The sequence below is a fragment of the Grampus griseus genome (genome assembly GCF_964374135.1).
Source record: "Grampus griseus genome assembly, chromosome: 13".
In the NCBI taxonomy this organism is placed as follows: domain Eukaryota; kingdom Metazoa; phylum Chordata; class Mammalia; order Artiodactyla; family Delphinidae; genus Grampus; species Grampus griseus.
The window spans coordinates 47,307,028-47,320,662 of NC_139007.1; the positions used below are offsets into that span (position 1 = coordinate 47,307,028).

Consider the following 13,635-nt stretch of genomic DNA (forward strand, 5'->3'; position numbering starts at 1 on the left):
GTTCTACGTGGACGGTGCCCAGAGCCCAGCACAGGTGACGGCCCTCCTGGCGTGGCGAAGTACAACTGCCCTGCAGTGTTACTGCATCTTCTTAGGTGCTGAACCAGGGCTGAGGTGTGGAGGAGTCCCCTGCTTCAGATGTGGAGCAGCTGCCCGAGTCTGCTTGTAGAGGAAAGGGACCTGTGCTCAGCCCAGCACTGTTGCCCTGGCTTAGTGACCCTAGGAGAGGGCTGCCCACACGTTTCCTTCTGAAAGCACATGATGACTAAATGGGAGATGAGCCAACGCCCTTATGACTTTGGCCTTGCCCTGACACAGTCACATTTCTTTTGGGAGCTGTCATGATATAGCTGACGGGGCACTGGTTTTGAAATCAAACAGTGCCTCCTCCAGAAGCCATTTGTTAGCTGTGTGACCTTGAAAAATTCACACAGTCCCTCTGATCATGTTTCCATCTGTAAACAGGGTTAATGATACCTTTCTTACAGAATTGCTGCGAGAACTAAATATCTATCTATCATCTAACCATCTATCTGTATCTCATACATATGGACTCACACACATACATGAAGTGTCTAATAGGATGCCTAGCACATAGCAGGTGTTCAATACCAGTCAGTTCCTTCACCTTCCCACATCGTCACAATCGTCCACTCCCAGATCCCTCGGTGCCTGGGAGAAGAGCGGTCCATACATGTCATGAGGCAGGACGCCATCACCACCCTGGCATCTGCATATATGGCTCTTGCTCCAGAGAGGAGTGAACAACCAGACTCAGTGCATCTGCTTCTGAAAGTTCTCAGGTCTAAATCTGTATTTGGCAGGCTCGTTTCTGTTTGTCTGTTTTGGCTTGTTTGGAAATGACATTGGAGACCTGGTGCTTGGGATTTCTTCTGTACTCCAGCCTTAGCAGGACACAAACAATCTCATTTTTCTATAGTGAGTGGGAGTTGCCTTTAACCCCCTGAGATTCTCAGCTGACCCAGAGACTCCCAAGTTCCCTTCACTGACTAAAAAAGAACTTAGAATTGGTCGTGGGTGCTAAGAGGGCAGGATGTGGTGACAACAGGCCCTCCAGTAAGGAGGGGACTCACTAGAGTCAGCGCCCAGCAGCTCTGATCACATCCTCTTCCAGCATCACGTGCAAAAACGCTCTCATCTCAGCCACACCTGGAGGGCGTTCCCTCCACGTGCTAACACCAACCTTAGTGCGGATAATCGTAAGTCTCAAGGAGATAAAAAGCAGGGAAGGAGAGCAGCCTGCTGACCTTTACACTCTCCTCTTGGCATCAAGATTTGCTCTTCTGCTTTTGGTCCTGGAATCCTAAATCCCTCTATTCTTGGGGGCAGGGCAACTTTTTAGGAGCAGTTCTGTTTCTCATAATTATACAAGCCTGACAACAAATTAGCTGTGGTTAGTTAGCACGATGACATGCACTACATCTATCCCTTAAATCCGATGATGAAATCAATGAAGAAAAGGCTTTCAAACACACACATCTCAAAAGTGACCTTAATAATAAGATACGTCCTATTTTTGTCAGGTGCTTTCCCTACATGGCACAAAGCTCCCTTCGAGTCTCCTGGGTCCAAGGAGAAGCAGCCTCTTGTGTCTAGTCAACACTAACCGAGAAACACTGGGAAAAGGAGAGAAATGGGGAAGTGTAGACAAATGGTCATTCTTCCCTCAAATGTCTTAAATGTCTCATTCAACAAATATTTATCGAGCATCAACTATGTGCCAAGAACTCTTCTAAGAATTGGTCCATCAGTGAGTAAAACAAACAGAAACCCCTGCCCTCAAGGAGCTTACACTCTAGTGAGGGTAGACAGACGGTGCCATGCATGCTGAGGCAAAAAGAGAGATCAGTAGCGTTGATCCCGCCATTATTTAAAAATTTGATATTTTGCTCCTCGTGGATTTTTTTTTTTTTTTTTTTGCGCTTTGACTTTTAAAAGTATTGCATCAGGGCTCCCCTGGTGGCGCAGTGGTTGAGAGTCCGCCTGCCGATGCAGGGGACACGGGTTCGTGCCCCGGTCCGGGAAGATCCCACATGCCGCGGAGCGGCTGGGCCCGTGAGCCATGGCCGCTGAGCCTGCGCGTCCGGAGCCTGAGCTCCGCAGCGGGAGAGGCCACAACAGTGAGAGGCCCGCGTACCGCAATGACAGCTCACAGCTGAGTCCCCGCCCCCGGAGATTACCCTCAGCGCAGAGCCCTAGCCCGAGGACAGGCCCTCTCCCCAGGGGCAGCCTACATCCGATGATTAATCCACGTGGAGAAAGAAGATCCCAGAACCCCAGAGGCCAGATGACAATGCTTAACCGTCAGAAGCAAGGTGGGAGTAAACGCCTCACTGAGGAGCAGGGTCAGAACAGCAGGGAGACACTCACACAGAGCTGTGGAAATGGCTGGAGCCCGGAGATGAGTCCCGAGATCAAACTATACACAGTGTTTTCAAAGTGTAGTCTCTGACCAGTAGCATCGGCATTGCCTGGAAAATTGTCAGAAACCAATTCTCAGGCCCCAGCCCAGACCTCCTCAGTTAGAAACTCTGGGGGGTGGGGACCAGCAATCTGTAGTTTAACACGGCCTCCAGGCACTCCAGATGCACTGGTCACGAGGAAGGATCTGGAAGAGGCTGAGGGCAGCTGTGCCAAGAAAGTCAGAATTCTCTGACCAGCTTCTGGACCTGGATCAAGTTTTGGACTTGGAGCCCATTGACTGAAGCAAAGGTCAGGTCCTTAGGTAGAAGTACCCTGCAACACCTTGGCAAGACTATATGACAGTGATTACCCCAGTCCTTCTACAAAGGGACTGGCAGGTATTTACCTGGGTAACTATACCCTGGGGAAAGGAAATAGCCCAATACTTAATACTTTGAGAACCATTGGACACAAGGTCTGAGTTGAAAAATGATACCCAGTATGATACAAACACGTTCCCCCGGTAGAAAAAATGTGTGTGTGGGCCAGGTAATAGATGGACCCAGGTCTACTTCAGAGTAGGCGGACATAGATAATACTGGGAAGTCGCCAGAACACTCACATATCCACACTGGTTCCTTAGCCTGTGAATGAACGTGGGAAAGGACAAGTGGGGGCCTCTGAAGCTCCCCCTCTACTCCCCCTCTGAGCGAGACTGCAAATTACACACATCCCAAGGCAAACAGCAGAAAGTAGCGCCACCCTTAAAGACCTAAAGGAAGCAGAGTGGTGATCCCCATCGATTTCCATTTAATTCATCAGTCTGGCCTCTACAAGAACTAGATCGGGGAAAACGTCAGCAGAGTACCCCAAGCTCCAGTAACCTGTAGCGCCAACGGCAGCTGTTGTGCCAGATGTGGTATAAGCCCCGGCCGCGCGCCTACCCCTCAGCCCCCCCCCCCCTGCCCACAGCAGCTGATCTGGAGGCAGCAACTGATACTCAGGGTCTCTCTCCTCTACCATCCATTCTAGATTTCCCTCACCCTTGGTTAGCACCTGTGACAGACAATGAACTAAATGAGTAAATGTTATAGTATGTCAGAGGATAAGAATGCTACAGAAAAATTAAGGAAGGGGAAGAACGTTTTGCAATTTTGAAGGTAGGTAGTCTTCATTGAAGTGACATTTGAGCAAAATCCTGAAGGAAGTGAGGAGGGATTACCTTCAGAGAAAAAGCACTCCACAGACAGAAGAGCAAGTGAAAAAGCCCTGGGGCTGCTTCATGTCTGGAGAATTATAGGAACCAGCATGGTTAGTGTTTGATGTCAAAAAGGTAGCACGTGGCCAAATGTGCAGGGCCTTAGAGATCAATATTATATGGACTTTGGCTTTTACCCAGGATGAGATGAGAGCTGCTGGAGGGTTTGAGGTAAGAAGTAGTATTACCTGACAGGTTCACTCTGATTACTGTGCTGAGAATAGCCTGTAGGGAAGCACAGTGAGAGAGTATGGTGGCTTGGACTGGTGTGAGGGCAGCAAATGTGGTGAGAAGTGTACAGATTCTGGATATATATATATTTTTCTTTTTAAAGATTTTTTTTTGATGTGGACCATTTAAAAAAAAAATAATAATTTATTTATTTTTGGCTGCGTTGGGTCTTTGTTGCCGCACGCGGGCTTTCTCTAGTTGCAGTGAGTGGGGGCTGCTCTTCCTTGCAGTGCGCGGGCTTCTCATTGTGGTGGCTTCTCTTGTTGTGGAGCACTGGCTCTAGGTGTGAGGGTTTCAGCAGTTGTTGCACACAGGCTCAGGAGTTGTGGCTTGCGGGCTCTAGAGCGCAGGCTCAGTAGTTGTGACGCATGGGCTTAGGTGCTCCACGGCATGTGAGATGTTCCCAGACCAGAGCTCGAACCCGTGTCCCCTGTTAACCACTGCGCCACCAGGAAAGTCCCTAGATATATTTTCAATAGAGATTGCACAGGATTTGCTAACAGATGGGGTGTGAGGTACAAGAGAAAGTAAATGGTCAAGGATGACTCAAGTTTTTGGCCTAAGCAATTGGAAGGTTGGAGTCTCTAATTTCCCAAGATGGATAAATCTGGGAAATGAACACATTTGATGGGGACAAGATCAGGAGTATTATTTGAAATATGTTGAGGTGGAGGTATATTGACTAGGAGTTGGATAGAGGAGTCTGGAGTTCAGGAAAGGAATCATCAGCTGACCAATAGGTTTGGGGAGTCCTAAGACTCAATGAGAACACTAAAGGTCTGGGAGAGAAGGAGAAACTAGGTAAGGAGAAGAAAAGCTGAGACCAGAAGAGGTTAGTAAGGAAAACCACAGGCATGTGATGTCCTGGAGGCCAAGTGACAAAGGATTCCAGGGAGGGGACAGGAGTCAGCCACACCAAATCAAGTAAGATAACTGCTGCTCAGTGATCATTCAGTCCTGGAACCCAATTCGCCCGATTCCCAATTTTGCTGTGCTACCAATCTCCTTGATGTATCAGTAGGCACTGAAAAAGTAAGATCTGAAATATTAAGCAGTCTTTCAACACTGGTTTTACGGAAGCCCTAAATTAAACCAACTCTGTCCCCACATCGAAGTGTGCCCGACGCAAATACTTGCTTTCTGGTGGTTCGATTCAGCCAAGGCTTAAGGTTCCAACGAAACATAAAGAAGAGCGGCCTAAAAACCATTTACACTCACAAGATAAATAACTTACGCCCTACTCCTTAGTGAGATCAGGCCCAGCGTGCATATCCTATTTCCCTTGTTCTATATCTTGCATCAGAGTATTTACGTAGACACATGAACAGTTTACTTGAGTTTAAGTTAACATTTCTGTCAAGTTCATGTTTACAAGTATTACTTTCAGATGCATTTTTAAGCCTTTAAGAGGGAAGACGGTGGAACTGATATAAGAACAACAGAAGAGTTACCACAGTTTCCTGTGTGTGTCCTCTGAGTGGCAGTGAAGGGAATGAGTGTGGTTAATGCTCCCCCGTACACCTGGGGTGGAGGGCTGCTTCACCACTTGCAAGATGGGTCATAGACAGCAAAACCTCTACTGGAGAGAGTACTAATGTGAGCCAGGAGCCTTCTTTTACTTTTCCTGAATGTTAACAATATGGAAAGCAGACATGGAAAATGTTATTCTGAACACTGAGGAATACACACTGGCCTCGCCTTCCACATTTTGAGTTTGTCAGATTTGGAACTAGGGTGTCTGATAAGCTGCATCTGAAAGGTTAACCTGGTCCCAGGTAGTCCCTAGACTTAGACCTTCATCAGGGTAGGTAGGTTCTGAACACCCAAGTGTTGTGGATTGGCTGAAAGTGAGCTCTAGGGATCTTCCTTGTGGCTGACCTAAGATTTTCTCTAGAACTGTTCTTCCAGTAATTCCACCAGCTAGGCAGATTTAGCACTAGGGGAAGGCACAGAAATCAAATACAATACACACATAAAGAATACGTAGGTCTGCAAGAATTAAAACCTGTCAATCAAGAATAGATCTCTATTATTATAGTTTTGGTATACCTTCAAAAAAAGTTTACAGTTTGGCTGAGTTAAGCCAAAGAGTTAAAGATATCAGAATAACATGCTTGTTTTGTCTGTATTTCTAAGAAACACTAAAAATTAAAATAATAAAATCCCTATTATAAATTTTAGAATACCACATATACACTGAAAAGTGTATCTTTAACAATGTCAGAAAACTCAACTCTTTTATGTAGTTATGATAGAATTAAGATCCTGGTTTGGTCCTCTCACAGAGAAAATTAGGTACAGCTTTTATTGTGTTTATATAATTTTACATTATTAAAATGTTTTCAAGGAGTCCACTGGCCTGAAAAAGCTATATCCTGACATGTTGATTCAGAATTAAAGGTTATTTTTATACTTTCCTTTATTGACTAAAAATATGATTTTTGAGACTGTACATATTTCCCCTGAGACATGTGTTTTTCCTTGGTACACACATTAAATACCATATAAGAGAAAGTCTTAGTGGTTGTGAAATCACACAGTATATAAAAAAGTAGGACACAGCAGGATAAAACGTGACCTCAGGACATTAAACATTTTCGGCTCTGAAACTAAGGGACCCCACAGTAGTGGCAGTACTGACTTCCCCATGCATCCCCAAAGCCCTGTGTTCGGCCTTTAATACCGTTTGTCACTAAAGGAATAAAGTGCCTTAGGGGTAGTGGATTCTATGACTTGAGTTGGGAAAAAAAATAAAATGAGTCTGGAACATGCTGTTGTTTTCAGATAGCTTGGGTGCTTTTGGGAAAGTCAGAGTCTTAAAAGGACATTGGTGTGAACATAAAGGGACTTCCCATTGACTGAGTTGTAAGAATTTGCACATCAAAAACAAGTACAGAGGTGGTCATAACACGAAACTAAGCTGTGACAGAAGTTTATTTTTTTTAATAAGTAGGGGAGCAGTCATATTGAGTAGTTTATTTCTTCTAATAATTATGTCTGTTTATAATATTTACATATATAGTCATTGCTCTCTGGGTAAGCACTGAAGAATAAACACATGGAACTTGTAACTTGACCAAATGATCCTGGCAGAAGAAGGCACTAAAAAAAGTAGGGTGGATTTATTAACACAAATAATAGGACATATGGTGAGATAACACCAGGTAGAAGATGGCATAGACGGTCATATACAGTAACTAAGGAAGACGGACAATTCAACATTGTATTTTAAAATGTGAATTACTCAGTGTCCTGAAGAGACAAGTTAACTACATGAAACTAAGTGCTCTACAATCAAGATTGAAATGAAAGCTCTAGAATACAACCATATTAAATGATAAAAAACAGAACAGATCAAAATACCCTAATGGCAAATCAATAGGTTAGGAATTATCAGCCATGCCCAGCTTCATACATCACTACTGCAAAAGATACCAAGTTTCAAAGACAATAATTTATAAGAAAGGAACTTAAAAGTTTACCATAAAAAAAGTCAGCTCGACACTGTGGCTCAAGTTTGAAATACCCTAGTCTTCACAATCAGACCATATCCAGGCCAAGAATCACCAGTCAACAACCCAGAGGCTTTGCTTTTCCTTTAGTTCTCGTAAGAACGCTAAAACTCAGGGAAGTACTAATACTTAAAAATTAGGACTATATCACATTAAGAATCATACTACACTGGGAAGTTAGTAAAGTACAGAAATAATGAAGAAATTACCTAAACCATAGCCTTGAAGTTTTAGGACAGGTTTATGTGAATGTGCAATAATAACTTATAATCACTGCTTATGTATGTTGTTCATCAGCTGCTTAAGGTGTTGGAGGATTTCAAGACTCATCCATACTAAATTTGTACTCATAGTTTAAAATTTTTCAGAAAATTTAATTAGTCAATTTTGGAATTAATGTTTAAATGCTCAAGAAAAATTAGATTCCTAATTTTTTTTCTGTATGAATTTAATGAAGTGATCATTAGACAAAGTACATATAGTTTTCAGTATTCCTCAAGTCTAAAGTCCCTCAGACAATGAAAGATTCTATTATCATTTTCCAAGTTCAAACTTCAGAAGAGAACGTCTATAATTATGAAATCCTAACAACCCTTGCTAGAATCTAAAAGAAAAAGTTACTCTAAAAGCATTTAAGAAGGACAAAGCTTGAGTGGTCTTTTCCTACCAAACACAGTTATTGCTTGGTTTTAAAGACAAATGAATCATAACTTAGTAGGAATCATGTTTCCATGTTAACCACTTGGATGGATGCCATGATATATGACTGAGACTACTGCACACTCTCTTCTTCCAACTGTAGGATTTAAATTGTATTGAAGGTAAGTCCCCAAGACATAAAAAAGAATCTGAAGCACGAACTGTTGGCTCAAGAAAGAAAGGAAGACTCAAAAGGTCAATACCCCAAGAAAGCTACTATCTGACCAGTGGCCAGATCTCTATGACTATCACGGAACTGTGAGAAGACCTCTCAAAGAAACAAAAGCTTCAGTCATATTTAATCTGACACATGAGAATAAGTACAAAAAAATTATTAAAAATCACATGATTTTGGCAAATCATAATAAATATTTACCACACTCAGCACATCTTGGGTGAAAAAAAAAAACAACAAAGGAAAAAAACAAACAAACAGAAAAAGAGTTCATCTGACTTGTCAGCGTTGTGAGTGTTACCTTCCTGGCATTTGCTCCTGAGTGAATGAAGGGATCGCAGGAAAACCTACCCCCTAAAAAAATAAAACCAAACCCAAACAAAACGAACAGAAACATCTTTGGGAATATAAGTACTCTGTTTGCAAAATCAAGCACAATTGTTAATTAATTAGATTCAATTAGATTCAAGTACTGGTATCACACTGACCTTCATTGATTATACACCTTTTCAAATCATGAAGATAAACCTGAATTTATAAAACCTGATGGGGGGGGGGCTGGTGTTCAGAATGGCGCCCAATATGGTCAATACTTCTATATATCCATAAACACCATGTTGATATCCTGAAGGTGCGGGCTTGAGTGGATGAGGGTGAAACCTGACCAGAAAGCTTTTCATGATTATGGCTTTTTTCTTATTTCTTCATCCCAATCAAAGTCTAATGGTTCATCATCTAGTTCCGGTAAAGTGAAGAGAGATGTTTTGGAAAGACTCAGTCTCTCGGTGGATCCCCCCAGCTGAAAAGTTTTCCTTTTCCTGCCAAGCACTGTAGCTGCGGTCACAAGAAGAGGGCTGGGGCCTCCCTCACCCAGGTTCTTACTTTCAGGAGGAGGAGGGGATTCTGATTTGGATTCAGAGGGGGAAGTAAAGGAGAAGTTTCCCAATCTCGCTAATGTGCAAGCATGAACCTTGCCACTTTTACTATGGCACGAAACCTCTTCCTTTCTGTCTCTTTCAGAAGCAAGATGCAAACGCCCAGTGTTGCTCCCAAGCTCTAAGTCAGGCTGGACAGCTCCCTTTGCAGGGGCACGTTCCCTCTTCTCTCTCGGTCTGTCTCTGTCCGGTGGCTGCCGTGACACCTCCTTTGTCTTATCTTGCAGCTGAGCTGGGCTTCTGACTTCTGAGGTAGAGGCCAGCTTGTCTGGACCCTTCCCAGGCAGAGCTGCTTTTCCTCTTGCTCTACGTTGGGGAATTTCAGGACTCTGAACTGCTGTTTCACTTGTGCCAGGAGACACAGGGCTGCAATCTTCAGGAGAGTGGATCAGTTTTGACTTCTTTTTGAAAGTAAACTTTGCTAGTTTGGCCACAGGGGGACCCGGACTCTCAACACTTTCAAGGTGCGGCTCTTGCACCCGAGCAAGGGATTTCTGTCTCTTTCTTTTGGGAGTTCCAAGCACTCTCTCTGGGCTCTGTACAGGAGTGGGCCGAGGATGAGGAGAGCTTGTGGGCTGCGAGGGCGGCCTGGCGGGATTCCTGCACCACCCCTGGGCCCTCTCCTTGCGCAGCTTGTGCAGTTTCCTGGGGACGTGATGAGTCAGTACTGGGTCTGGCTCATCAGCAGATACTGCTGCTTCAGAAACCACTGCTGCCTTTTTTGCCTTTTCACCCTCAAGGCTGTCTGGCCTCAATGGAGCTTCTGTCTCTTCTGGTGTTGGAAGCGGTCCAGTTTCCAATTTGCTCCTTTGGCCTGGCTCCCTTTTTTCCTTACCCTGAGATTTGTTGTTGGAGATTTTCAAAGTCATCTCCCCCCCACTTGTTTTGGGTCTAGGAGACACAGGAACGGTGTTTTTAGGTTCCATCGGATGAGTTGCTATGGAGTCAAACTGGTCCAAACTGTCATCTTGGCTATTTTTGTGCTCAGCTGAATGCCTTCTACTTGTCAGTCTATCGGGCTCCAGATGGGATGGGGGACTGAGAAGTGGGCTTCCCCCAGGCCTGCCTCCGGTAGAGGACAGATGTGTGCTGCAGTTCACTTCCTGCTGAGCTGATGGGCTGAGCTTTGATTCTTCCCCTGGAACATCTCTCAGGGACCCTGAAGTCGTCTCTGCTTCCATTGCCCGTGGCCGGCGTTGACACACACTCTGATTCTGTAACCTGTAGAAGATAAGGAAAACGTGTACTGCTTTAATCTTTTCATTTCTTTATTCTCTGAGATGCCATCTGAGGGTTTAAGTCCAATATAATTCCGGGTTAATACCACATACAGTCCCTTAGAGCAGCAGTAGGAAATTATACTTTCATCAGGACAGAATTCAAGTGTTCTGATAATCATTCTAATTTGACCTAAAACGGTAGTAAAATAAAGAAAATGAGGTAGCAGGTTTGTGTACATATTTTCAGATCTCTCTGAAAGTCCATTTCATTCATTTTAGAATGCTCAGTCTTCTCTCTCGTGTTAAATGTTCTCCTACAAGACAGACTGGTGGCTATGTGCAGAGTCGCTGATTATGGACCAAGAGAAGTGGCTCGAGTTGTTTGGTAGCCAGTCCTCAGATCTGAACCAAAGTGAAAGACTATAGTTTACGAGCTCCTCACATCTCTTGACTTAACTGAGGTACTGAATTTTCGTGCATCTGAAAAATCACCTTCCTCAGGAGTAAACAGACTGTGACTCCTCCACGCTGTGGCCCCCGGCCCTCTGCCAGCCACCTGCATGGTAGACCTCCTCCAGGCAGCTGTGACCTCTTCCCTGCCTAGCCCAGCCACGTTTCAGCATGTGTTCTGGGCAGCCACTCTCCATTAGACTGATACAGAGTTGAAACCTACTGACCTGCCCAGAAGGCGGAGCTCATCTTGTGATATTCGTTTTAAACTGGAATAATGCCAGAGGACCAATTTCTAACAGGGATTGTAGCTTCTCAAAAGCCTGTCCCTTAGAAAGCCCCTCCTAACAACCTAGAAATGCCTCCTCAGTATAAGGGGCAATATGACTGCTTCCATGCACTAAATCCAAACAGAAACTACACCAAAAAGCAGATGAGTAAATTATTCTAAAGGTCATGGGTAATCATAGAAAAAGAAACAGAAGAAAATATGTTCAAATTAAATGGATTTTAAACTTAAATATATTTAAATACATTAACATGTTAATAATGATAGCTCTCTCTGGGAAATAAGATTATGTCTGATTTTTTCATTATTAATTTATTATTGATACTTTCAAAATACTCTGTGAAGAATGTGCATTATTGCTTACAATTGGGGAAAAAAATACCCGAAAATTATTTTGGACTATAGTCACTGGTAGAGTTGGGAATATCAATACAGGAAAACCTAGGTTCACTGTAGTCACAGCCAGACAAAGGCAAAACAAAAAAAAACCCAAATAGCTTTCAAAATTACTACTATCTAGTATACTTTCAGTATCAAATTGAGGTCAGGGATACTCGTAATTGTTAACGCTCCATAACTTTAAAAATTTATGGGAATTTTAAGGGTAGAATAATTTAGCCCTACTATCTTAGTCTGATTCTGATGTGTGAAATTAATTTCTCCACTGTTTAAATTCTGCATTTTACTATACCTCCTAAGACATCTTTACACACTGTTTTTGTTTTTGAAACATCTTTATTGGAGTATAATTGCTTTACAATGGTGTTAGTTTCTGCTTTATAACAAAGTGAATCAGCTATACATATACATATACCCCCATATCCCCTCCCTCTTGCATCTCCCTCCCACCCTCCCTATCCCACCCCTCTAGGTGGTCACAAAGCACCGAGCTGATCTCCCTGTGCTATGCGGCTGCTTCCCACTAGCTATCTATTTTACACTTGGTAGTGTATGTATGTCCATGCCACTCTCTCACTTCTTCCCAGCTTACCCTTCCCCTTCCCCGTGTCCTCAAGCCCATTCTCTACGTCTGTGTCTTTATTCCTGTCCTGGCCCTAGGTTCTTCATAACCATTTTTTTTTTTTAAGATTCCATACATATGTGTTAGCATACTGTATTTGTTTTTCTCTTTCTGACTTAATTCACTCTGTACGACAGACTCTAGGTCCATCCACCTCACTACAGATAACTTAATTTCGTTTCTCTTTATGGCTGAGTAATATTCCATTGTATACATGTGCCACACCTTCTTTATCCATTCATCTGTCGATGGACACTTAGGTTGCTTCCATGTCCTGGCTATTGTAAATAGAGCTTCAATGAACATTGTGGTACATGACTCTTTGAATTATGGTTTTCTCAGGGTATATGCCCAGGAGTGGGATTGCTCGGTCGTTTTGAGGTGGGTAGAACAGCCACCATTTGAGGCTGGCTGTCACTAGTAAAGCATTTTCCCAAAGAAAAGTGATAAAAATACAAACAGCTTTATTATTAACATGTGCTCTCCTTAAGAAATAGAAAACTCTTTCCCAAAGGGATAAACCCACGTGCTACTGGGGGTTTTCCCTCTTGCTAAGCTTGGCTTTAGAGTGTGTCTTGGAGGCTCCTTTGCGGAGCACCTGGCTTTGCTGCTGTGAGGATCAGCTCCAGAACATGCCCTTGCATTACAGAGAAATACCAGAAGAAAAAAAACATTTTAAAGGCCACTTTAAGGTCTGTTTTTTAGACCATCACCTACTCTTTTTTTGTTTCCCTTCTTTCCCTCCAGGAGGGTCATCTTGAATTTGGTAAGTCCAATTGCTATTTTTCTATCACACAACACAGGTTCTGAGCCTCACATTCCTTCTTTCCTGAATCCAGCATGTCAGCTTAGGGTAGTCAAAATGACCAGGTTCTGGCCACTCAAAATGAGCAGCCTTTCCAAAAGCAAAGCCAAACCCAGGACAGGCCTGAAAAGGATCAGCTACATCAAACTATAAAAGAACCAGAGGAAGAGCTTTTATCGTGAAAAAGCCAGGAGACCAAAAAAAAAAAAAAGAGTCTGATTTTAGACAAAGTGCAAGTTTACTGCAGGCTGGCACCTGGGTATTAGTGGGACAAAACCAGTCCCCATACTTCCCCAAAAGGCTGTGCTGAGGTTTTATAAACAGAACAAGAACACTGCTGGATGAAGAGAGTGAGCAAATAGGAGAGAAATGCCAGGAAAAGAATTCTCAAGGTTTTACTTAAACAGTCAATAATCTCAGTGTGCTCCCCAAATTCTTGCTGTGCAGCTGCTCTGCTCCCACATGCCCTCCATTCACCAGCCCCCAGCTTTGAGATCAACACCCGTAACCAGATTCAGGTCAGTCATTAACCCACTCACACGAACAAGGAAGAGGCCCGATGGACACACTTGCCATTCCTCACTCTTGCTTCACAGGCACAGACTCAAAGTCAGGC

At 43.5% G+C, this 13,635-nt stretch overlaps 1 protein-coding gene across 1 annotated transcript in view; it reads right to left on the minus strand.

Moving 5' to 3' along the window:
* Positions 1-7,690: 7,690 nt before the first annotated feature.
* MCM9 (minichromosome maintenance 9 homologous recombination repair factor) overlaps positions 7,691-13,635 on the minus strand; it is an 82,078-nt gene continuing 76,133 nt past the window's right edge. Inside the window, exon 13 of the mRNA XM_082668853.1 lies at positions 7,691-10,455. Coding sequence (XP_082524979.1) covers positions 8,982-10,455 — 1,474 coding nt within the window. The 3' untranslated portion in view covers positions 7,691-8,981. The remainder of the gene's footprint in view (positions 10,456-13,635) is intronic.